At 34.1% G+C, this 24877-nt stretch overlaps 5 protein-coding genes across 5 annotated transcripts; 3 read left to right on the forward strand and 2 right to left on the reverse strand.

The window, feature by feature from the left end:
- The first annotated feature begins 1025 nt into the window (after positions 1 to 1025).
- LOC106619890 (uncharacterized) lies at positions 1026 to 2974 on the forward strand. The gene is made up of 4 exons (XM_014238199.3): positions 1026 to 1468; positions 2030 to 2173; positions 2239 to 2374; positions 2703 to 2974. The coding sequence occupies exons 1-4, from the start codon at positions 1312 to 1314 to the stop codon at positions 2785 to 2787; spliced, it is 522 nt and encodes a 173-aa protein (XP_014093674.1). The 5' UTR covers positions 1026 to 1311; the 3' UTR covers positions 2788 to 2974.
- Positions 2975 to 3445: 471 nt separating this feature from the next.
- LOC106619891 (parkin coregulated gene protein homolog) lies at positions 3446 to 8561 on the reverse strand. The gene is made up of 5 exons (XM_014238200.3): positions 7943 to 8561; positions 7674 to 7852; positions 6319 to 6490; positions 6033 to 6182; positions 3446 to 4087 (listed from the first exon to the last, which is right to left on the reverse strand). The coding sequence occupies exons 1-5, from the start codon at positions 8202 to 8204 to the stop codon at positions 3927 to 3929; spliced, it is 924 nt and encodes a 307-aa protein (XP_014093675.1). The 5' UTR covers positions 8205 to 8561; the 3' UTR covers positions 3446 to 3926.
- Positions 8562 to 9182: 621 nt separating this feature from the next.
- Positions 9183 to 21684, forward strand: LOC106619892 (heterogeneous nuclear ribonucleoprotein U-like protein 2). Its single transcript, XM_014238201.3, has 10 exons — positions 9183 to 9790; positions 10952 to 11737; positions 11810 to 12598; positions 12786 to 13279; positions 13358 to 13486; positions 15390 to 15561; positions 16823 to 17742; positions 17815 to 18001; positions 18065 to 18162; positions 18229 to 21684. The coding sequence occupies exons 1-10, from the start codon at positions 9658 to 9660 to the stop codon at positions 18364 to 18366; spliced, it is 3846 nt and encodes a 1281-aa protein (XP_014093676.1). The 5' UTR covers positions 9183 to 9657; the 3' UTR covers positions 18367 to 21684.
- On the reverse strand, positions 20315 to 21481 carry Snap29 (Synaptosomal-associated protein 29kDa). Its single transcript, XM_014238204.3, has 2 exons — positions 21232 to 21481; positions 20315 to 21172 (listed from the first exon to the last, which is right to left on the reverse strand). Exons 1-2 carry the CDS (start codon positions 21479 to 21481, stop codon positions 20571 to 20573), a joined length of 852 nt encoding a protein of 283 aa, XP_014093679.2. The 3' UTR covers positions 20315 to 20570.
- Positions 21685 to 21828: 144 nt separating the features above from the next.
- Positions 21829 to 24861, forward strand: Ctf4 (Chromosome transmission fidelity 4). Its single transcript, XM_014238203.3, has one exon. It carries the CDS (start codon positions 21958 to 21960, stop codon positions 24748 to 24750), a length of 2793 nt encoding a protein of 930 aa, XP_014093678.2. The 5' UTR covers positions 21829 to 21957; the 3' UTR covers positions 24751 to 24861.
- The last annotated feature ends 16 nt before the right edge of the window (positions 24862 to 24877 follow it).

Genomic DNA, 24877 nt, shown 5'->3' on the forward strand with positions numbered 1-24877 from the left:
GTAGATTGTTTGGGTTCTTAAGATGTTTACTTGTGATTTACTTATATTCTATTTATTTGCATACATACATATATATATATATATATATATATTATAATTAAAAAATCTAAAAATAAATTGACATTACCTGTATCAAAACATTGTGGTAATTCAAGTCAAACTATTAATATATACGCACATTTACTTTACATTTACGTACATATATGTAGTACATCAGTTATCAGTTAAGAATATTTTTAATATATTTAAATCAAATATATTGTCACATTTCCTTTGTTCGAGCAACGCAACCTTGTTATAATTAGAGCCAGATACGCCATATTGAAATAGCATAAAAAGGAAACGCCAGCTACTGTAAAACGTTTTTTTAATTTATTAAATTAAATAATGCTAATATATGTATATCCTATCTTCTGAATATTTTAGATTTTGTATATAACTTTGAAAATATGCTAACAAATAACACTGTTTAGCATAATACAGGCAATTAGTTGTAAGGTGAATCACATTTACCAAAGTAATTATAACATTAGCTATACATAAGTACGTTTCTAACTTTAACTGTTGTACTTATCAATGCCATATTTATAGATCTGTGTACAACGTGATCTTCTCCACATATAGAATTTCTACTAAAATAGAAAATATCCCTCATTTGCTTGTAACAAAATAAGTAAACCTAGTTTTTCTTCTTATTTTCCATTCAAAGTTCCAAATAACAATAATAAACTTCATCCTCCATAGATAAGAAATAAGGATTTCGTGTCTACTATAAACAATATTATGTAGGTACGTATGTATGTATTTATACATACATAGATTAAACAGTTCATCTTATTACTATACGCCAATAGCCTCTATTAAGCACTAACAGCACCGGCTTTGACACCCCGCCCCTAATCTACAACACCTTATCATATACATATGTACATATGGACTTATATGAATTTTCTTTGCGTCACGGACTCATCCGATTCATTTATTCAGCGAAGCAAAACAATCGAACAGTGTACTTATAAATCTCAGCCGCATGTTGCCAACAAAGTCAGTTCAATTTTGAACATCACGAGCGTTGAAAGTAATATCACTGCTACACTTTATGATTTCTTGCAAGTGCATACAAATGTATAACCGGTCATTTGTTAAATTTTTTAGATTTAACTCAAAAGTGTTGTTTTACTGATAGTAAAAATAGAATATATTTATACGCATAATTAAGCGTGTAACAGTGTCAAAAAGTATTTAAACAAAATTTACCCAGTGCGGAAAGGACAATACTTTTTTATTATTGCTTAAACAAAATAAGCTTGAATGGTGGTTATAAAAAGTGACGAATATTCAAACATACTGAATTTGCTAAGAAAACGAAATTGTTTACAAGACTTATTAAAAAGTGACTTTACAGTCCACAGCGAATCACATTTCACCGACAAACGCATTATTTGTGATATACTAAACAATTGTGAAGGTATGGAACTTTTTATTATTTTGATAAATATTTATATGACAATATAAATATATTGTGACAATACTAGTTATTAAGAAATGAACGAAAAGTAATGAAGAATTAGCCTCTTTAATAGCAAAAATGTTAATGAAAAAAAAATTAAGTGCTCAATGTTTTAATAAAATAATATATACACATGTTTTAATTATTTAACATTAAATTAAAAAAGTATGTACCGTGTTTTATATGTGTAACACAATTTTTGGTGATTTATAAAATGTATTAATTTAAAATCTAAGGAGAAAACGTGCTAAATCTAAAACCATATGGCTGTATATGCTTGTTTTGTTATCGCACCATGCTTAGTTTATCAGCTGTATAGGTTCACAAAATTGAACTCTAAAACTGTTTTAGTATTTTTAAATAAAAATATGTTAGTTTTATTATTTTATTTATTTAAAAATTGTGTGTTTTAATTTCAATATTATTTAAATTTTCTCGTGAGTATTTCACAGGCATGTAATTATATTTGATTTGTGTATATTCATATTTTCGTTTTTATTTTTATTTTTCATATTGCAGACTGTTCAAAAATGGCCGCTTTGCCACAAGGAGCTTTTGCCGCACGTAAATTGCGCGAATTAAATGATAGGGACTTACTGATAGCTCGCATAAAGTGCAATACTGATAAAAATGAAACAAAAAATATTAATACTAATAAAAAATGTGAGTTGGTTGTTTTGTATAAAAAGCAATACTTTACCTTTATTAAATTTTCTTATTTACTACAGTGACTGAGTATACACCGGCAAAATATAATGATAAGTTGATGAATTCTATTTGGGGTTTCTACAATCGTTATTCTCCTCACAATATAAAAGGCAACGAATACGAATTTTCGGAAAAAGCTTATATTATGCAACAGCAGTAAGTATATGTTTAAGGAACTTGATTGCTTGATTGTTAATAAATAATTCCATGTAAGGCTTGAGCGAAAAAAAGTGTTAAATCGGGTTACGTCGTTTTAACATATATCTACAGATTTATAATAACATTTTAACTAAAAAATTTAGCAAAGATTCTTGTTCTCTCAAAAATTAAAAATTTTAAAGTATTACAATTTAATTTATTCACATAACTTTTTTAAGCTACATATTTATAAGCTCCTAGAAAATTTTGATTTATTGTTTATATTTATAAAGAACTGTTTCCGTAACTGTACAATAATAATTGTTATTCTCCCATTTGCTTTTAGCATTGCTGTTGCATCCTACGCTATTGCTGAAGATTTGGCAATGGCTTTACGTTCCGGCAAGGAATGGGATTTACGTGAGAAGTAAAGCAAGACTTTTTTTTAATATTGCTTAAAATTTGGCGCAAAAATTTTTTACAGTTTCAATTAAAATTTATGAATTTCTGTACTCTTATTATATATATGTAAATATTCACTATGTTAAATGATCAGCAATTTTATAAATTGATATATATAAACGAAAATATATTGAAAGCATATGACAGCATTAAAAATGTATTTCATCTTTACTGCGTTCACATGGGGACTCTTTTGTAGCTCATTAGCGGTAAATTCTGTTTTGGTGTCGCTCTGTGGGAGCATGTTGCATAGCTCATTCATATGTTGGTATGGTGGTCTCACATTTTGCTTACAAAGAATTACCATAAATGTGGTTGAACAATATGCATAATACCCGCTTAATAATTTTAAAGAAATACTTAAGTCTATTCCATCAAAATGTATTGAATACTCGTTAATAATATTTTCAAGGCTAAATTTATGACAGGAATTTCCTAATCTTTCGGGAAGTGTGAAAAACCCATACTTTTTTTACTCCATATTTTTTTCGATTATAAAACATCCTTGGATTAATTACAAGTCATGTTTTAAATAAAATGATATCGAACTAAATTTGCGGTTAAAATAAATAAATATAAAAGCATCTTAATATTTTATGCAAATATAAACAAGTAAAAGTAACTCCATTTTTATTAGAATTCATTTATGTATATATTATTACATTTAATACCGCTAAAGTTTATTAATAATTTAAATGAAATATTTTTGAGTATTTTAATTTCCTCCTTATTTAAAATTTTTAAAATATTTCTATTATTCCATGCATACATATGTTCATAATACATACAAAATATAAATAACGAATTTCAAATTTCCTAACATATCGTATATGTATATTCATTTGAAACCTAGCGCTATTGTAACCATGAAAAGAATTTCAAAATGAAAAGGAATGCTGAATTGCGTAGCAGCGAACTGTTACGAACGAGAACACAATGCGTGCCACCCGAGCACGAGCGGCACGGTCCGTTCATCTTTCCCCACAAAAAACCGGTTTGGGCCACAAAAGAGTCCGCGTGTGAACTGGGATTTACTAATTATTTTTTCAAAAATGCACATTTTTTTATATACAAATAGTTAAAGGACATGATTCAATATTGATGTAAATCAATTCAAATAACAGGACTCGTAAGTGGGCACCATATATTTGATATTTATAAAAGCATCTTCGCCGCCATGTAACTCCAACACTTGTAAGGTCTCATCGATGAGATCTCCGAGATTCATATTGGTGCGCTGGGCGTAGTCTATTTCATCGCCGCAATTCACTGCAACGAAGAGGAAAATGACTATGAGAGTTGTAAATACACATTTAAAGACTGAAAGTTTTTAAAAATATCGTTGTTGTTGTAACAAAGGAATTACAAAACAAACAATAGTAGTATAATGGCAGAGTCGCTTTAAAATCACTTCAAAGTCACTGTTTCTTTAAACGAATATATTATATTGGCCGATCTGTTCCGATTCGAATGACTATCACAAATCTTGACAGCTCGTTTTAAAATAAGTACTGAAAAACCGTTTATTAATACGAAGAAGAAAACATTGGTTTTGACGTCAGTACAAAAACACTGTTTAATAAAAAGAAGCAGTAACCCTTATTGGTCCTTCGCCGATCTGTTCCGAGTTAAACCGACCATCGAAAAACTTTACAGCTCGTTGACGTCAGTTAACACAGACACATTGTTTATGAAAAAGAAGCAGAAACCCGGTGTCTAATTCTATTAGTTCTTTGCCAATCTATTCCGAGTTGAACCGACCATCGGATACCTTCACAGCTCGCTTTTAAATCACAAACATATTTATTAAAAACCTTTACGTCGAATTTATTGCACCTTAGGGGATTGAATCATTCACCCTTTCATTAACAAAATGTAACCATATTTGCACAGTTTAATAGACAATTTGATTACAGTCGTAGCAGTGTTTCGGTACACGTGCCAAGCTATTCGTAATAAAAAAATGAGATCGTTCTTTGCTGATTATTGTCGTCATCAATCTCATTTTCCAACAAAATGAGCTCGACTTCTAAAAGGCATGGTACAATACATAGTTATGTAAAGTATATTTTGAGACGAAAACATTATTCGAAATACTTGAGGACCCCTTAGTTAAATTAATGTAATTCCATTCGAAGGGAATAATCTCGAAATCTGTAGTTATTGATAAATTTGGTTCAGTAAGTCAGCTTGCTTATCATTAGTCGTCAGGCGCAATTTTATATGCATATGTATTTGAAGACATACATACATATACATATGTGCATATGTATGCATGCATGGTCACTTAGTTACAGATTTCGTATTGGCTTACTGCATTTTTGGTACAAGGTTATATATATATATAATATATATATACTTATTAAATATGTTGATAGTAAATACAAAATCTCTGTGCATTAAAAAAAAAATTGTTTAGCTTTTGTTGTCTACATAGTACATGCATATTAACAACAATATACTTAGACAGATGCCCTTTGTCGATACGTCTAGACTCTGTCGTGAAACAAAAGGGGTTAATTGAGAGGCGATAATTTAGATTACAAGTATTGTAGTAACAATAAATACATAAAATGCTTGTTGTTAATGATTATATGCATGGTGTTAAAATCATTAAATTGTATTAATATTAATTGTATCAATGGATAGAAAAGAATAGCTGAAAACAAAATAATAATTAAACCGTTAACTGCGACTGCACCATAATTCCCTTCACAAATAAACAAGTTTTTTGAACGGTCAGTTTGTATCGCAGCTACATACATACATATATGCTATAGTAATCCGATCTGAACAATTTGTATGGTGATTATATCGTTGCCTTGGACAATAATCCGAACGAGATTCAGAACGAGATCTCAAAAACTGAGGGATTATTTCGCGTATATACAGATAGACAGACGGACATGGCTAAATCGGATCAGCTCGTCATGCTATATGCTTAACATATATAATATATTTACTTTAACAGGTCTCCTTTCTTCGTTTCCCGCTGAGTGTTAAACTTCGTGACCCTATTCAGGGTATAATAAGATAATATTTCGGCCCGGACGGACACATCTTCGAGTGAAGGCAGATTTTAATGAAAGATAAAAAAGTTTGTATAACAAAACTAAACTGAATTTCGGGTGCAAAACCCAAACGTTGGTAGTATCACACACTAAAACGACTATTAATTTTTATTTTATAACCTACGATTCTATTATTCGCTCACCGTTTTTCACCTTGAAAGCATTAAACATTGGCAGCAATTGTCGATAAAACGGCACCAAAGCTGGACCCACCATATCAGATGACATTACGAGTTGTTGTATTATCTTTAAAGTGGTGCACATAACCTCCAAATTACGTGTGCTAAGTGCATCTATAAAGAAAGAAACGCAAAAAAATAATCCTAATCATGTTTTAGGCGTCAAAATCGAAGCCGCATTACAGTCACAACACGTTGGCGCAATTACCTCAACACATGCACATACATATATTTACCGCTAAACACTTACTCTTAAGTGGTAATATTAATTGCGGTACAACAGGATGAATTTTCTCGCCACCCGCAACCAATAAATCGGTAACACCTTGACGAGCATATGTCTTATAGGGGTGCTGGGTCTCAGACAGACCGTCAAAGAAGAGCGGCAAGTAGAGGCTGTAGTCGAGTTTGTCAATATCCACCTTCGAAAAAAAGCTGTTATAGTAAACTTAATACCAGATATATAACCGTTATATACATATATGCATGTACCAGATATTTATATGTACATATATATATATATACACATATGTATATAGTGAGAGTTTATGTTCGTGCTACATGCCAAGCACGCCTTTGCACGCAACAAAAAATGAAAGAACGTAAAAAAAATATTCAATTCCATTTCAATTACCCGCAACACTCGCCTATCTGCTCGAAAGCGTGTACCCTTTCACAGTACTTGCATTTTGGAGGCAAACTGGCAGGCAGGTGTTCGTAGGTGTATACATTGTAATAGAGTACACCCACATGAGCAATAAACCCGCGGTATATTATTATTTCTCTAAATGACAACACTGTCGTGCTAAATTATTATTATTTTTATTTATTTATAGAAAGCTTATGTATTCACAGGTGAACTTTTTATTTTCGGAATTTGCTTCTTTTTGCAATAAATAATCCATCAATCAAAATCAAAATCTGCATTTGCAACGGAAATTGAATTTAAAATTAGGTATATATATGTATATATAGTATATATTAAGTTATAATTAAAACTAACTTTTAAGAGAGAGTTTAAGATTATTATTTTAGTTAGGAATTTAGGGCAATTATTATTATTCTAGAATATAGTTGTAAATATAAAAAAAAACATAATATATAAATATTATTTTTAATTATGTTAATTTTTTTTCTTAAGAGAAATATTTATATTATTGAATTAAAAAAAATATCTGCAAAATTATTTGTTTAGTTTAGTTTTGGATTTTTATTTTAGGTTAGGAATTTTGTGAATTTATGATTATTCTAGAATATTGTATTAGTATATATATTAAAACAATAGTATTTAAATATCCTTTCCTATTAAAAGTTATATTTATACTATTAAATTTTTAAAAATCTTAAATTTTTATCTATCAATCAATCCATATTTTCTGGTTCTTTTTAGATAATTTAAACCTCGAATTATTAATTGTTCAAAAGAAATATTTTTGGTATGAGAAATGCATACTTTAAAATTTATTTATATATAACTACAATTTTAGACTTCTGTGATTTGGAAAAAAATTATTTTAAAAATATATTTTAAGATACAGAATATGGTTATTTATGGACATCAAGTACATGAGTACTATATGTATGGGTGTATATATTCAAACTTACCGTCCAACCAATTTTATCTCCTCCACATAAATATTCCATTTTTATAGGCAGATCTCCACGATCAAAATACATGCGAAACGTTGTTGTAGAACGTCTGTGACTATCAGCACCGCTGGCGTTGCTTCCGCCCAAATCCAATTGCAAAGTGGAAATGGTTTTCTTTTTGCAAGCGTTCAAATCTGAAATACATACAGATCAGATTATCTTGCACTTACATACCAATGGTATAATAATTAATTTATAATACTATTATTAAATACGATACATACTTTTTCCATTCACTTTTCCGCGTGCGCTCGCGGGTGCTGGTGGCTCATCTATCGGTCCATGTTCAACCACAGTATTTTTCTGCATCGATTGCACTGAAAATGGTGGCACACAACGCGCCCGTTGCATAGAATAGTTTACGAAAGGGCGTGCCGTTGGTGGATTTGCCGATTTAGAGCGGTACTTGGTTAATTTGCCATAAACATTACATTCGTGTGATTTTGGAATATGTACACGTGCTGTATGTATCATTGCTTTTAACATTTATTCTATTTATGAACTGAACTACACTACTAAATTGTCGAGTAGGCGCGCTTCCAACACTTCAAAGAGTAAACAATAAACTAAAGTTTAAGGACTCGCTACTAACTACTAAAATCTAAGGAATTTTCTAGCGCCAAGTTAATATGTATTGGAATCAGTGTAACGAAATGGTGTGGGTGGTAATCAAAACAAAACGTTGCTAGGCTTAAATCGAATCGTAAATAACATAAAGGTTTAATAACTTCCCGGTGAGGTATATACTTGTACATATGTTGTTTTGCCTTTTCAGTATTTATTCTCTACAAAAATTATATTTATATTCCATAATTATTTATTATTATACTCTCGCAACATGTTGCTACAGAGTATACAAGTTTTCTTTATTGTATATGTTTGAACAAGTACTTAAATTGTGGTTAAGTTGAAAGCCATAAAAGCGTACATGTATGATATTACAAGACTTTTCATCAAAATAAAATTAATATTTTATATAGAAGTAGAATTTTATATGTAATACTCATTTATGTATGCAATGTACAACAAAAATAAGCTATCTAACGGTACCTAATTTTTAAATTCATTTAACAAGAATCCTCCCACCTAATTACACAATGTACTTTACTCTATTCGAAATACATCGGAGTAATATTTAACTCACACCAGACAAGTTTTGTATTGAGTGGCAACTCTATCTATTCGATTTGGAACTATTATACAACGCCTGGAGTGTTAATAATTTGCTGCCCGTCAAATAATACAATTATTCTACCCGCGGCAGACAATGTTAAACTTTCTGTATAAAAAACAGAACTTTAGCCAAAGAACTAAATAAAGGGAATTAATTATAATAGTCCCTAAGATCTCTTGTTGTTAGATTATAACTACGTGTCTCTTGAATACGGCAACTCCTAAGGGTCTAGCATCTACCTTTGCAATTCACCGCCATTTTTTCGGAATTGCGCCGCTCGCTACTCGTTCATGCTTGTTCGTTCATTCGGGCAACGACAACGAAGAAATTTTCAATGATTGGTTGGTCTGTGTGAAAAAATATTAAAATCGTGGAAATAAACACATAAAATAAGTTGAAAATATTTAAAAAATACTGTTCTTTTGTTCTATTTATCTTATTCAATGGAAATATTACGCAAATCGTGTAAAAAGTGCGAAAAAATACATTGAGAAAATTTTGCAGGGTGACTTGTATGATTTTCGCCGCTGAAATCTTTCCACCACCACTAGCGCGAGGCAAGCAACGAGTAGAAAGCAGCCGCCGCAGCAGAGGCGGATTGCGAGAAACGCATTCGCGCCGTTTCTCGTTTTGTGAGACCGCGAGTGACCGCATTTTTGTTCATTTATAATCCTAACTGAATATTCAATACTTATTACCAAGTTTTCATAAAATAGGGTAGTTAATTAACTTATTTATTGGCAAAGAATTCGCACAATAAAGAATATGGATGTATCCAAATTGGATAAGATGAAGGTAATAGACCTTCGAAAGGAGCTGGAAACGCGTGGTCTTGATACTAAAGGTGTTAAAGCGGTATTGGTAGAACGTTTAAGGGCTTTTCTAGAAGATGGCATTGGTAAGTTTTATTTTTTTTTTTTATAAAAGTATAAGATAAATCTGGCATTATGTTCAAGTATATTAATATATATTTGAAAAAAAAATATAGAAAAAACTTATGTGATCAAGTTTGTACGTTTCAATTTATTTTAAATAAGAGAAATAGAATGGGAAGCTTCATTACGAAAAAAAAAGTTAAAACTTTTAGCTCAAATAGACTTTCATGCATACAGTAGATTTTGGCTACTTTGACTTATTGTAAACAAATATTTGAAAAAAAATATTTCTTTTAATAAGAATCATATATCGTATCTCTAAGTAATTTCTTTTTTTTTTTTCTTTGCTGCAATTTAAACACGATTTTTTAATTGTGTAAAATATTTTATTAAATTATATATTCTCCATTTTGATCCAATACCTTTTGCTATCTTTCGGGCAAGATATTGATTTCACGCTCATAAAATTTTTGATCCTTTTAGGCAAAAAACTGGTTCAAGTGGTTTCTGACGTCCTGATTTCAGGTGAAGGTTTTCCCATCCCAAAAAATTTTGCAGAGACCGGACCAAGTATTAGTACACTACTTCTTTTCTATTGAACAATTCTGGCCTCTTCTGTTTGAGTGCATCACTCAATTTGTCCTGCTGATCACAATACATTTCAGAATTAATCGTGTATTCTCGGGCAAAATATCTAAATAAACATAACCTTTTTATGGTGACTATCGGCCTTAGAAATGGTTTGAGCTGGTTTATAAGTTTTTCACAATTCGTAGCCACTCACAATGTGTTTCGTTCTGTAAGAACATGAGAAACCCTTATGTCAAGCTTCGAAATTAATCCTAAACGTTTAATGTGCGTGTGAACTGTCGCGATGGACAAATTTAATATTTCAACAATCTCTTGAGTTACTCGACGATTTGCATCGACCAACGACTTTTTTTTTATCCACATCGGCTTCAAGAGTCCTGCCAGGACTTGGTGCAAGTACGAAATTTTGCAAAACAAATTTGGCGTTGGCTTTCGGTCAACACATTTTCTTCGTAGTAAGAATTGTGAAGCTGGCTGCGAAAAAATCAAGATCAGCTGGTGTCATCATTAAACGAAATTACTTAGAGAACGACCCAATATTTTTTATTTAAAAATTTTATTATATTGTTTATCAAACTTATATTTCGCATCAGGTTCTGCCCCAGGTACACCAGGAACTCCTGGTAGAAGGTGCCGCCGTACTCGGTCGATGACCCGCTCTCCTTCACCCTCACCAGTAAAAGTTGCAGCAGTGGAACCTAATTTGGAGACACTAGCTGAAGAAGATGATAATGCTAACTCCGAAAATGTCCCTGCTAAAGATGAGGTCAAGGAGATAATCAGCGCAGCAGAAGTCGTTGAGGAACAAAATCAAAACCAAGAATCAGAAGAGATCGATGAAGAGGAGCACACAGAACCAGAGGCTCTTGAAAAAATTGAGCAGAATGGAGAAGAATCAAAAGGGGAGATTGTTGAAGAAGAAAACGAAAATGAAGAAGAAGAAAATCAACAAGAGGAAGAACATGAAATAGAAGAAGAATTGAATAAAAGCGAGATTGAGCCTGCCGAGGATTCTCAAGATAATAATGATAAAGAAATGGAAGTTGATCAAGATAATGAACAAGAAGAAGCAAAGAAAGAGGTTACTGAAAAGCACAATGAAAAGGAGTTGGAAGAAAGTAAGCCAGAAGTAAGCCGTGATAAACGCTCCCATTCACGTTCACATTCCAAAGAACGTCATAATCGTTCTCATTCCCGCTCTCGTTCGCGGTCCCGTTCTCGGTCAAGATCCCGATCGCGCACTCGATCCAAATCCAGATCTCGCACACCGAAACGACGAAGCGGTGCTGGTAGCCAAGGAACACCGTCTAAAGCAGAAGAGGCAACAAATCCTGAAGATGAACCTACCATTGAAGACAAGCAATTCGGTTTAAGTTGGTGTAAGTTGATTTAGTTTTATGATTTGTTGATTTCAGATTTGTATTTTTAGTCATATATTTCGGTTTTTTTAGTCGATTCCGATTTGCATCTACGCATTGATCCGGTAACGTTCACATCGGCGAAACCCATGTCACATGAAATATATTCATTGATTTGGTCTGGAGCACGAACAAATTATGGCGTGCGTGAGGGTAAAGTATGTTTTGAAGTGAGATTGGCAGAAGAAACACAACTAGGCCGTGCACATCAATTCCGCGATGAACCTCATGTGCGTGGATTTCGTGTCGGCTTTTCTTTGCCTGACACAACTTTATTGCTGGGCGAAGCAGAAAATTCATTTGCTTATTGTGAGTCCGGTCGCAAAGCAACTAATTCAGAATTTACAGAATTTTCAAAACCTTATCAACTGGATGATGTAATAGGATGTTATTTGGATTTAGAAAGTACGCCTTGCAACATTAAATATACTTTAAATGGCGAAGATCTTGGCGTGGCTTTTGAATTTGACAAAAGTATTTTGGGCGATAATGGTGCACTATTTCCACATATTGTGACTAAAGGTTATGAGTACCATGTCAATTTTGCTGACAATGAAAATTTACTAGCGAATGTGGAAAGACCGAAACGTATGCGGCGCATACCGAAAAAGGAAAAAGAAGTTGAGAAAGAAAAGGATAAAGATAAGAATGAAAAACCCAAAGAAGAAACCAGTAAAGTCCCGGAAGAAGGTGGTGAAAAATCTGAAGAAGAAGTTGCTGCTAAATCGGAAGCTGCCACCCTTGAGGATGAGGAAATGAGGGAAAAAAGTGATGATGACAATGAAGTAACGGAAAGTGAAAAGGCGGCCGAAAAAGCGGAAGGTGAGAGCTTTTTTTTTTATTATTATAAAATGATATTGTGTACCAGAACACAAGTTTTTTTTTGTAGTAGCTAATAAGTTGTAAGTAGTAAGGGTTGTTGTACGCTATGTGTAAACTCGTCATGCAGTTGAATATATTAATTTCGTTTAAAAAGAGTTATTATTCAAAGCATATTATATATTTTTAGAATCCAAACCGGCAGGCGAAGAAGATGAAGAAGAACAGAAATCGAGCGAGAAAGCTGAAAATGTAGAAGCAAATGGTGATAACCACGCCGCAGTTGAAGATCAAGCAGAAGATAAAAAAGAAGAAAATGCAAAAGATAGCAAGAAAAAGGAAGAAGAAGATGTGGATGGACCCTCACCAAGCAAACGTAAGCGTCTTGATGATGCTAAAGAGAAACGTCGCGAATCTTCCGATGAAGATGAATATGAAGAAATCATACCGGAAACACGTGAGCCAGTCTTTCTATTGACCGGTTATGAACTGATCGCATTGATACCAGAGGAAAAGTATGTACCTGGTCCACAGCGACCTAACAGTCGGAAGGAATGCGAAGTTATTCTGTTAGTAGGCTTACCCGGTGCTGGCAAAACCCATTGGGCATTACAACACATTAAAGAAAATGCCGAAAAGCGTTATCACGTGATTGGAGCAGATACATTGATTGCCAAAATGACCGTAAGTAGATGAAATTACGACGTAACTTTTTATTCGTAAAAGTAAACTTATTTTCAATAAATAATTAATTAATTTCAGATTGATGGCGCACCACGTAAACCCTTACATAAGGGTCGTTGGGAACGTGTCTACGAATTATGCTTGAATAATTTGTCTCCATTAGAGGAGATTGCAACCAAACGACGTCGCAATTTCATACTTGATCAGGTAATTCGGTAATATTCGGTTGCTTTTAGGTTGACGAATTCAAAGCAATATAGTTTTGGTGCAGAAAAGGCTAACAGCAAAACTAGTAGGAAAGAAAAGGTTAAATAATAAATTTGCTATCTTAGAAAAGATGATGAAGTAAGAAAAACCAGTTCTTGTTAAAAAAAATTGCTTAATTTTGGTAAATATATGTAGTTGTGTACGTAGACCTCTTCACGATTTGTAACTTATAATTTTTTTGTTTTGATATTTTGGGAAAAGCTGTTGGATTGTGTGTTTGTTCTGTTTGTATAAGAAGGAAATATTGTGTATTGCATTTGGATGGAAAGTACTAAGTGTGGGACATCTTCGCAATCGCTGACAAAATCATATAGTTTTCAGGAGAAACTGAATTGAGTAAAGTTACAACAACAAATATAAAATAGTTCACACAATCTGTCGGGACATAAATATCCGTAGTTTGGAAAAAGAAGAAGAGATCGACCGCACATGGACAGCAAGCAGCAAGAAGAGCAGCCTGCGTCTTATTTATCACAAACGCAAGAACAATCGGTCCAACAACTTTTTTCAAAACTCGCGCATTTAAACATAGCTACATATGTATGAATTTTATCATATCGATTTTCTTTTTTTATTTTGTGTTTGCGATTACGGATTTTCTTCATACTAATGCTGTTAGCTTTAAAACAGTTAAGTTGAAAGCAAGAATTAAAGTTGTAGAGAGTGTTTGTTGAGCCATTTAGATTTTCGAAAATTAATATATTAATACTTAAAATAGGCAACAAAACGAAAGCATAGCATTTATTACTTTTAATTTTTTTTCTTTTTATTTATTGATTACATAATATGTTTGACATATTAAAATGTTATTTCCGTCCTATTTAAGCAAAACACAAATTTAATTTTGCCCCTCTGAAAACATGTTTGCGTTCATATAACGCCTCTTTCTACACACACACACTTTTCAAGTTTTTCATGTATTTATAGTAAAAATATATTTTTTTAAATTTAATTTGCTATTAAAAAGTCATTAATTGAATCCAAACTGTCATTAACAACTTTGCTTCCAACGCAAGTGAGTTAAGGCAGCAACAAACAAAAGCAAGTAAGTTTTAGAAATGTAAGTTGCTCGTGTCACTATCATTATGTATATATACCGTGAGTATAATTGGGTTGTTTAGTCGGCGTCATCACCAACAAGCAGCAGCAACAGTTAAACTATTGTATTCGAAGAAAATGTGAATTACTTAAATGACAATGGAAAGAGGAGCGTGCGGCAAGAATGCCTGTAAGTACATAGAAGCCAGAAAGAAAATATTGACGTACACTACTAGTGCCGTTATTGCTCATATTATTTGAATATTCCTTTTGTCTAAGCAATCCACTACTAGATTCATCCAAAATGAGTGCCATAAATTTCTTATATGTCCAACAGAGAGCGTAAAACATTTCAAATAGTATTTTACATGGTTATATCGCTGCTTATTTATTGTGATGAAAATAATAATGAAGGTATGTTTATAGTATTAAGTTATTTTAGCACTATAGGTTTGGGTTTATTTACATATATGGGAAAAGCGATGCCGTTAAATTTGAAAACAAATTGTATTCAATCATGTGTGAGGAAGTATATACAGTTTAAGATCAGAGTTGTTATGTCAATTGAATGTTAAATACAGTATGAAAGTATGCATTGTGTACAAGTATATTAGAAACGAAATGCGCCAAACAACACTCGCAACAACTCGAGCAACATTTATGAAATGTTTTTTTTACCTACTACTACCACTGCTGATGTACCTACAAGCATAAAATCAAAATTGATAAAACAAAAACTTAATTTCTGCTACAACAACAATTTGTCAACCAACAACCTCATCCACATGTGATCATGATTTTGTAGACCAATGCATACGCATCCGCACAACGGCGCAAAATGAAAGGTTTCGGCGACTTCAAACGCATTGCTGTCGTTTGCATACCAAATGAAGAAGAATTGAAACGGCGCAACACTGAGAAAACAGAAAAGGGCAATGCCAATACAATTAGAGAATCAACATTAAATAATTTACGAGGTAATTATCTAAAATGAAAAAAATAAAAAATAAATAAATAAAGCAAACTAAGAACGTAAGCACGTATTGTAAATCCACAAAACAAAAACAAAACAAAAAATAATCCTAAAACAATTTTTTTTTTAAACATATATTTGAAATTGTTAAAAGAATAGAAAATGCGAAAAGTGTTTGTCTCTTAAATTAATTAGGGTTTCAAATTACATATTCTGCCATTTTTTAAGTTTACATACATGTATATTATACTATTTTCCTAACAGTTATAAAGTATTTACGCGCTGTTTGTGCGTTCATACAATTATTTTAAATAGTCGGTGTATATGTAAGCCATTTTACATTTTTTGTTTTTTTAATTTTTTTTTTTGTTTAATTTACAGGTGTAACCACAATATTACTATATTTGTGTACTACATGAATATTTTATACGTATATGTACTTAGAAGTATATGTATATTTGTTTATACCATAATTTTCTGCATTTGTTTATGTATTAAGTGCTACAATTTGCGAATGGACATCGAAATTTTGTTGGATTTAAAATATCCACACACCATTTCCAAAATGAATACATAACTGCCACACCCTAGATTTCCACGAAATCCACTCGACACTTCCTTCTGGTGTTATTTAACCTAAACATGGTGTCTGCTTATTCATATCCACATTTCCACACTCTTCGAGACACTTCAATATTCACATAACTATAATCATTCAAAAAGATTTTAACATTAGCCAGTTATAATTATTTAAAAAGAAATTTTCTTGAAACTTACTTCGCCTGTGAAAGAGTCCTTAAATGTGTTGCTTTTGCAATTAATGTAAATGTAGACAACCGCCCCTTAATCGTTGGGTTGGTTGTTATAACTCCAGCTGTAACCAATTTTTACTTTTATTTAAGTCTTGACTAAGGAATATTCCAGAAAAGCTTACTTTTGCTTCCAGTCACAGCCACTTCGTACGAGGACTTTTACTTGTATATATATATTATATATTTTTTCACTTTACCACTTGTAATGTTGTCGACTGGCTATTTTTCTGTGCGTTCACCTTCAACTTCACGATATATATATGTCTCCCGGTCCAAGTGATCCGCGAGACTTTACTTGTCTCTTAATCCAACTTAATAAGTGATCCACGCACAGTATTTTTTTTAAACATTTTTTGTTGTTGTAGCAAATTAAAAACTGAATTCAAAAACATCGCTTGATTTGTTATTTATGTCAAACTCAAACAATTTTATTCTTTGGAAATTTGCTTACAGCCAACTTTACGCTGCCATCAATTGATCTGGATTGGTTTGACGAAGTAATCTATACTGACCTTAGTGGTGATGAGGCTAAGGCGGAGGTAAAACGTTACAACGAGAAAGGCAAGAAAGCTTTGGATGAAAGTCAACCGAATAAACGCAATCGGCGTGATCATCGTCAGCGCGGAGATGACCGACGACATCGCGATGGTGGCGGCGGTGGCGGTGGCGGTGGCGGACGACGTGATTTTCATCGTTGGAATGATCGACGCGGTGGTGGTGGTGGCGGTGGCCACTCAGGTGGTGGTAATCGCTGGGGCGGCGGCGGTGGTGGAGGTGCTGCCGGCTACCGTGCTGGCTGGCGAGACGATCGCGGTTATGGCGGAGGCAGTGGTGGTGGTGGTGCAGGAGGTCGTGGCTATGACAATCGTAACAACCGATATAGCAATGGTCCACAGAACTGGCCGCAAAACAATCGTGGTTCTAATCGCTATGAAGATCGATACAATCGTTCGGGCGGCGGAGGTGGTCGCTATGATTCTGGTGGCGGCGGTGGTCGTTACAGTTCTTATGGTGGCAACAGCGGTGGAGGCGGAGGTGGTGGCGGACGAGACTATCGGGATCGCGATCACAGAGAACGCAATGCAGGCGGTGGTGGTGGCGGCGGCGGTCGACGCGACAACTATCGGTCCGGTGGTGATAGCCAGCGGGATTTTCGGCCTGGCCACCGCGACAATCGTACAGAAGATAGTCGCGGTGGCTATGAGCGTTCGGGTGCGACCGGCGGCGCGGCCACAAAGTACGGCAGTAATACAAATAATGCTGTCGCCAGTGGAAGTGTCCAAGGTCAAACTGGCTACCATGCGCAGGGACATGCGCAACATAGTCAGTACAATAGCAACAAATCAGCGACTACAGGAATGGGAGGTGGCAAGGTGAGTGCGGGATTCCTATTGCAATTAAAAATTTTCTTTTTATTAAATAATTATTTGCCACGTTCATCATAGAGTTCATCGCAAAGTGGTGGAAAATGGAGCTCTTATGGCCAGCAGCAGTCACAACAACAACAACAGCAGCATCATCAAATGTCCAGCGGCGGCAATTGGCAACAAGCGTCACACCATCAACAATATCAACAGCAGCAACAGCAACCCGCCGCACAACAACAGTACTGGGGCTACGGTGACATGCAAGGTGAGTAGGCGAATTGTGTGTTTTTAATTCACATTTTGACTGACTACCATGCTCGGTCCATAGGCTATGGTAATGCTCAACAACAACAAGCACAACAACAGCATCAACAATGGGGAAACACCGATTCAAGTCAACAACAAGATTGGCTAGCATGGTGGCAGGTAATAAATGTTATAGCAATGTGAAGAAAAAATATATTCACTAACAATTATTATATTTTTTTTTAGCAAAATCAACAGCAAACCCAAACGACTGCCGGTATAGGCAATACCAATGATGCGAACCAATATTGGTCACAATACTCCTACCAAACGACAATGACGGGCAATGGTAGTAGTGGAGTTGACACTGCTGGGAAAAAGTGAATATCCTTGCAGCAGCATGCGCAGTGACATAGTACAATTTCAATATATAGAAGGGGGAAAATAAAAGGGGAAAGGAAATAACAAATTTTATTGTCGTACACATGGATATAACGCGTTGAAATACACCTACAATACAACACCTTAATCACAAACCTATGGAACATACATACATACATATACACACACACAATAAGCGGTGCAGATATCGCAGGAATGCTTGAAAGCATGTGTAAAGTAAATATAGTTTTGAATTAAAACATTGATTACATACCTATATACACTAGCACATGACATGAAAAGACACAAACCAACGCAATTCAAATAACACAGTTAAAGATATTTAGTTACTTGTTGCAATATGCCGCAAGACGCATCTTTATTCAACACCAGCCATGAATAATTTACATTCGAAACATGGAAAACACACACAATAAGAATTATCTATGTATATGTCCCTCCGCATAACTACTTATCAACAATTAAATACACCAACAACTCCCGTCATTTTTGTATAATTAAAGTTAAGCAAATTAGCGTATAAAAAGTATGAATAACATTCAGTTTTAATTGCTTTCTTACATTATTATTACTGCTACAAATTTGTATCATTTTACTTATTCTATGTTCTTGTTCATTTTCGTGTTTATTTGCAACAAACAAAATAATAGCTTATTCCTTTTTAGTTGTTCAAATTTTATTTTTAAACTTTAGAATGTTAATCTATGAAGTTCATTAGGAACATTGAAATATGAAAATTGGAAAAAAATGTTCTTCAACTTAGCGTTTAAATTATTCTTGTTACACAGAAAGCTTGTCTATTATCAAAAAACCTTATAATTTTTATTAATATTATCATTTTCAATTGAATATTCATATATTATTAAAGAAATAGCTGAAGCAATAGTACACTGAAAATGAGTAAATATTGCATAAATCAAAGAACAATTGAAAATTTAATAAATTTAAGTACATGCCGTAAGTGGTAAAAAAAAAACAATATAATGTTGTGTTTACTTTATTTACTTTGTAAAGGAGGAAATTGTGTCGTCTTTAAGGCAATGCAGTGTTCGATAAAATGGTTGAAAATCTACAAAACTCACTACACATAAAATATAGAAATCAACGGATTGAATTACTAACGTATACAGTTGGAATTCGCAAATAACGGAATCAATCAGTTTACCATTCCTAGGCTTGGTCGTGGAGAAAATATTCACTAATGTATTACACAAGGCACATTTACATAAATAAATACATTTTAATTTTTAAGTATTCATAGAACCGTACGAATGTCATAAAAAGAAACAAACTGGTGTAATTAATCCTACATAACAACTGAAACCGTTATGTACATAGTTACCTTAAAATGCCGACTAATAAATTCGATAATGCTTTGTTATGGTATTTAAATATTAGAATTTTTATTTTAACCATTTCAAAGCCTAATCGGTGGAAAATGCGTATTGCTACATTTATTGTACAGCAGCCATATCATTTGTAGCATTATTGTTATTGTAACGGTTATCTAATTTCCGTTTGGTTGGTAATGTTCAAGTTGGTTGTCATGTAGCATTAGTGTGATTCATCGGTAGGGGAAGTCAAATGAAATACGGAGTATGTATATATGTATCGACTTAATGTTGATATTTGACATTGCTTATTCTTGAAAAAGCATATGATAACAATTGGCAATGACAAGTGCTTTTGTCACTTATTTATATGCTTTGGAATAAAATCTTGTTTATGTATATTATAGGGTACAACCAAAGGTTATCAGATTTTTTTGGTTTATCAAACTCCAGTTTCTTGAACTTTATTATAATGATATATTTAGGTATATAATTTTTTTTTTTTTATGAACTTAATTAGTGTTATCTTTAAATTTAAGTAAATTAATTTTAATTATTTCTGATGATTCTGAAAACAAATCTTTTCAAAGTACAAAATATTTTAATTTAATAACGGGAAGGCAAAAAAGAAAAATGTACATACTTTTATTTTAAAATATCTATTAAACTGAAATTTAAATACTTTACATGAATGTATGCCTACCAAAATAATATATATGCGCGAGTTTTAAAGACTACCCAAATACATGAATGTACTAATTGCTAAAAAATAAATGTACAAATATTCGCATAAGGCTGCTACCACACTTTCAGTTTTACACCCATATCTTTATCTTTATATTGTTGTAGTTATATTCACTTTTTACCCAACAACTTGTTAATTTCCTTATTTTGTTTATTCATCTTCAAGTCCACATCTTCAATTTTATAATTCATATTGTCCAATAATTCATTTTGTGATTCGATTTCACTTCCCAGATCAGTGGCAAGAAATTTTAAACGTGACAAATTATCGCACATTTCGTCTAAATTCGATTCTAATTGTGTTTGGAATGGATTATTGCTGCGTTGAGCTTGTATTTGTTCACGTTGCTTAATTGCTGTAGAATCATTCCTAATGCGACTTATAGGATGATTGTCATAACGTTCTGTTGGCGACATAGCTGGTGGTGATTTGCTAATATTAACAGTAGTTTCTGTTGGTTCCTCGTTTTGACCAAATTGATTGACACCACTTTGTGTACTCGGTGTACGGGTTAAGGGTACATCACGATTACCGGATAAATAGTTTTTAAGACCTCCAAACACGCTTTTCAAGCCGTTCAAATGACGTTGGCTAAAGCGCAGTGTTGAATTGATTTCGTCTAACTGTCGCGAGGTGTTCTCTAATTGTTCTCGTTGTTTCGCCAACTCAGCTGCTGTAGCTTTGCCTACATCTTCCGTTTCATATAACAAACCTAAAATTTTTTTATTTTATTTAGTATATAATGAAAATATATTGCCATTTCTTATTTACCTAAACTACGCTGTGTAGACTCCAACGTGCGAGACTCAATTTCTCTACGTCTCTCTGCATAAATCTGTTGAGGGTCATCAAATGGATTGGTGCTACGACCACCAACAGCACCCTCCATTCCGCTATCACGTCCCGATATTGTGCTATTGGAGCGAGAGTTATTCAAAAAAATATCATCATCTACATCTTCTAGATCGCCTGCATTCAAGTCGAAGTGATTATTCACTGGCTGCAAGTAATTATCGGCCATGACTTCCTAGCTCGGGAGTATTTCTTATGCTTCTATTACTTAAACGAAAAATGTGATTTACTTTTTAAAAAATTTACAATTTAAATTTGATGTTTTATATAAACTATTTATATTGTGATCTCTTTAAAATTAAAGATATATAAACCAATGATTTTGTTATTCTCGTTTCGTTTCTTTTATACACAAAGAAAATTTCTTTCAAATACTCCCCCTATTTCGATAAACGTCAGTAGAAAATCAAGAAAAAGCGGCCAGCTGATATAACATGGGCTTGCCATACTCATGCATTTTTATTAATGAATTTCTGCAACAACAACCCTGTTTTTGTTTTTCTTTGGTTATCATTCTATTTTGTTTGGTTGTTCTTCTAAGTTCTCTGGTTTGACCACCGATATTTTGGCGCCAACAAATCATCGGACAATTATAATTTTTACGTTAGCAGGAGTTTTGATATACATATATATTTTATTTAAGTAATGGCTTATGAACGCAGCTCATTGCGCTATGCGCATACTAATGGCTTCACAAGTCTCACATTTACGGAGGACGATGAATCCATAATTACGTGTGGCTCTGACGGCGATATACGCGTATGGCGAGGCATCGACGATGATGATCCCAGCTCTACTTGTCTAGGTGAGTTTGTTATGTGTATCGCACATAGCGGAAAACGCCTACTGGCTTCCACTGACAGAAATACTGTGCAAGCATACACATATCCAGAGCTGGACAGTGATGGCATATTAATGCGTTTTACTGCGCCAGTCACTTGTCTTCGTGTGCACGAGAAATACGTTGCTGCTGGTTCAGATGACACAAATATAAAGGTGTTAAAAAGTGATGATTGTAAGAGCGAATTTCATTTACAAGGGCATGGTGGACCTGTGCTCGGTATAGATATTTGCAATAAAGGTGAATTGCTAGCTTCCATATCGGGTGATGGTAATTTGAAAATTTGGAATCTGAGTCAGAGTGGTACAGAAGTGAAAAGTATTTCGGGGTTACCTAAAACGAATAGTTTTGAAAACGCAGAGCATTTTGGAACACCTTGTTTTGAGCCACAAAGCAGTAAGTCGCTGGCATATGTGCATGGTAAAGAGGTTATAGTGTTGAACACAGACACCTGGGAAGTGAAATTTACGCTGTCTGACGAACGAAGCAAAGGAGAGTACACATGTTGCCGCTTTTCAAAAGATGGACAATTTCTTGCAGCAGGAACAACAAAAGGCGAAATAAGTGTGTTTGATTTTTTAAGAAAGCAGTCGCTGAAAACGGAAGCACCGTCAAGCGAATGTCAATCTATTACCAGTATAAGTTGGAATACTACAGGTACCGAATTAGCCTATTGTGATGTGACTGGTCAGTTAGGAACACTATTTCGTACAAAAGGGGGACATGGTGCAGCATTCGCTGATGGCGAAGCGGAGGATGTTGATTTCGGTGATATTGAGTTCAACAATGATGATAATGATGGTTTGGCGAGTGCCAATGGTCTGGATGCAAATGATGAAAGTCGTGGCGATGATGAAGATGATGGTATCTCAATTGAACGTCTTAAGAATCAAGTGATGCGGAAGGCTGTTGGTTTTTCGTATGAACCGGATGAAAATACGCGCGATTCCTTGCCTAAATCAATACATAGCGATATTGAACCGCAACCGCTAGTAAAGTCTTTTAAACAACAACCTGCATTCCAACCAGGTGCAACACCAACCCATCTTGAGCATCGTTATCTGGTTTGGAATGATGTTGGTATTGTGACAGCACATACAGAAGGTACTGACGGTTCACTGGATGTGGAATTTCATGATGCCAGTGTACATCACTCATTGCACATCCCAAACTATAGCAACCACAACATGGCCAGTTTGAGCACGAGTGTATTGGCGTTGTCTGCTGAAAATTCAACCAAATTAGTATGCATTGCGCTGGCAACATCCGGCAATAAGGAATGGTCGGTAACATTTCCAGATTGTGAAAGTACCGAGGCCTTAGTGGCAACCAACAAATTAGTGGGCGTCGTCACCAGTATGCAATTTTTGCGTTTGTTCACCGTAATGGGCACTCAACGTGAAATAATATCTATACCAGGACCGGTATTGGCAGTGGCTGGTCATGAGGATCGTATAATGATACTTTATCATAGTGCTCCACCTGGAACACTTCAACAGCATTTATCCGCGATGCTAATACAAACATCCGGCATGCAACTACGCACTCAACACCTCACAGTGCCCTTAACACCCGAACGTCGTCTGACATGGCTTGGTTTTTCAGATTGCGGTTCACCTGTATTTTCTGATTCTATGGGTTTATTGCAATTATATAGCCTGAAGAGTCAGTGTTGGTATCCAATCTGTGATACTTTAAAACAAAGTCAAAGCGTTTCAAACAATTACTTTATTATTGCTGTATCAGAACGTAGCCAAATTATTCAAGCGGTATTGTGTCGAGGCAGCTCATATCCAATGACTAATCCACGACCAATGACACAGGAGTTGACATTACAGTTACCCGTTTGTGACATTGAAGTGGAAAAGTCTGAGTTGGAGGATGCGTTAGTGCGTGCTTCAATTATGAATATGGACAATGCTGATAAGATAATTAAGGAAACGGCAATAAAACTTTTCGCATTGGCCTGTCGCAGTGAAGTGGAAATGCGTGCCAAAGAGCTCATTGAAACTATTGCTTGCCCAGAACTCTTGCTCTTGGCAGTGAAATATGCCACAAAGCTGGGACGTATACATCTTTCAGATCGTTTGTCGGAACTGATGCCCCAACTTGAGGAACAAAATCAACGTGAACGTCAAGAGTTACACGAATTTGAGCAGTACAACAATGTGACACTCTCGCCTGTTATGCGTTCACAAAGCCCCAGCTTTAACAACAGTGCTTCATTTGGAAATCGAATTGCACCGAAGGCAATGGAATTAACACAAGCGCGGCGTGCATCACTTAAACGCTTTGCTATGTCCAATTCTCCAATTACTTTCGGGAAAAAATCGGCAATCTTAAGTACTACGGATCGCAATTCTTCGCAAACACCTACCCCATCCAACATAGAAGCAATTGAATCACAAGAAAACATTCCAGATAAAAATGCTGAGAAGTTGGACTGTGTCAATGATGAAATAAAGGAGGTAGCCCGTACACCGCTTAATGCGGTAAATCCGTTTGCAGCCAAACGCAAACATTCCGAAATTGATTCCTCCAATAAAGGTGGGGTTTTAATCAATGGTGGTAAATTGAAGATAGTAAAGAGTAAGTAAAAGAATATGTTAAATAATAAGCATAACTATTGAGAACAATAAGTTTGTATCTATGTATTTAAGTGTAGTACCGTATTTTATGTGTTTAAATATATTGACAATGTATTCATACCCAGCTTTCTTTTTA

The sequence above is a fragment of the Bactrocera oleae genome, chromosome 4 (assembly GCF_042242935.1).
Source record: "Bactrocera oleae isolate idBacOlea1 chromosome 4, idBacOlea1, whole genome shotgun sequence".
In the NCBI taxonomy this organism is placed as follows: Eukaryota; Metazoa; Arthropoda; class Insecta; order Diptera; family Tephritidae; genus Bactrocera; species Bactrocera oleae.

Coding starts and splice junctions, on each gene's coding strand:
- LOC106619890 (XM_014238199.3), top strand. CDS start 1,312: ATGGTGGTTATAAAAAGTGACGAATATTCAAACATACTGAATTTGCTA. Junction 1,469..2,029: donor TATACTAAACAATTGTGAAG/GTATGGAACTTT, acceptor TTCATATTGCAG/ACTGTTCAAAAATGGCCGCT. Junction 2,375..2,702: donor GCTTATATTATGCAACAGCA/GTAAGTATATGT, acceptor ATTTGCTTTTAG/CATTGCTGTTGCATCCTACG.
- LOC106619891 (XM_014238200.3), bottom strand. CDS start 8,204: ATGTTAAAAGCAATGATACATACAGCACGTGTACATATTCCAAAATCA. Junction 6,491..7,673: donor GAGATAAAATTGGTTGGACG/GTAAGTTTGAAT, acceptor TTTTTTTCGAAG/GTGGATATTGACAAACTCGA. Junction 4,088..6,032: donor TGCTTTCAAGGTGAAAAACG/GTGAGCGAATAA, acceptor TCTTCGTTGCAG/TGAATTGCGGCGATGAAATA.
- LOC106619892 (XM_014238201.3), top strand. CDS start 9,658: ATGGATGTATCCAAATTGGATAAGATGAAGGTAATAGACCTTCGAAAG. Junction 11,738..11,809: donor GCAATTCGGTTTAAGTTGGT/GTAAGTTGATTT, acceptor CGGTTTTTTTAG/TCGATTCCGATTTGCATCTA. Junction 13,280..13,357: donor CATTGATTGCCAAAATGACC/GTAAGTAGATGA, acceptor AATTAATTTCAG/ATTGATGGCGCACCACGTAA.
- Snap29 (XM_014238204.3), bottom strand. CDS start 21,481: ATGGCCGATAATTACTTGCAGCCAGTGAATAATCACTTCGACTTGAAT. Junction 21,173..21,231: donor GTCTACACAGCGTAGTTTAG/GTAAATAAGAAA, acceptor AAAAAATTTTAG/GTTTGTTATATGAAACGGAA.
- Ctf4 (XM_014238203.3), top strand. CDS start 21,958: ATGGCTTATGAACGCAGCTCATTGCGCTATGCGCATACTAATGGCTTC.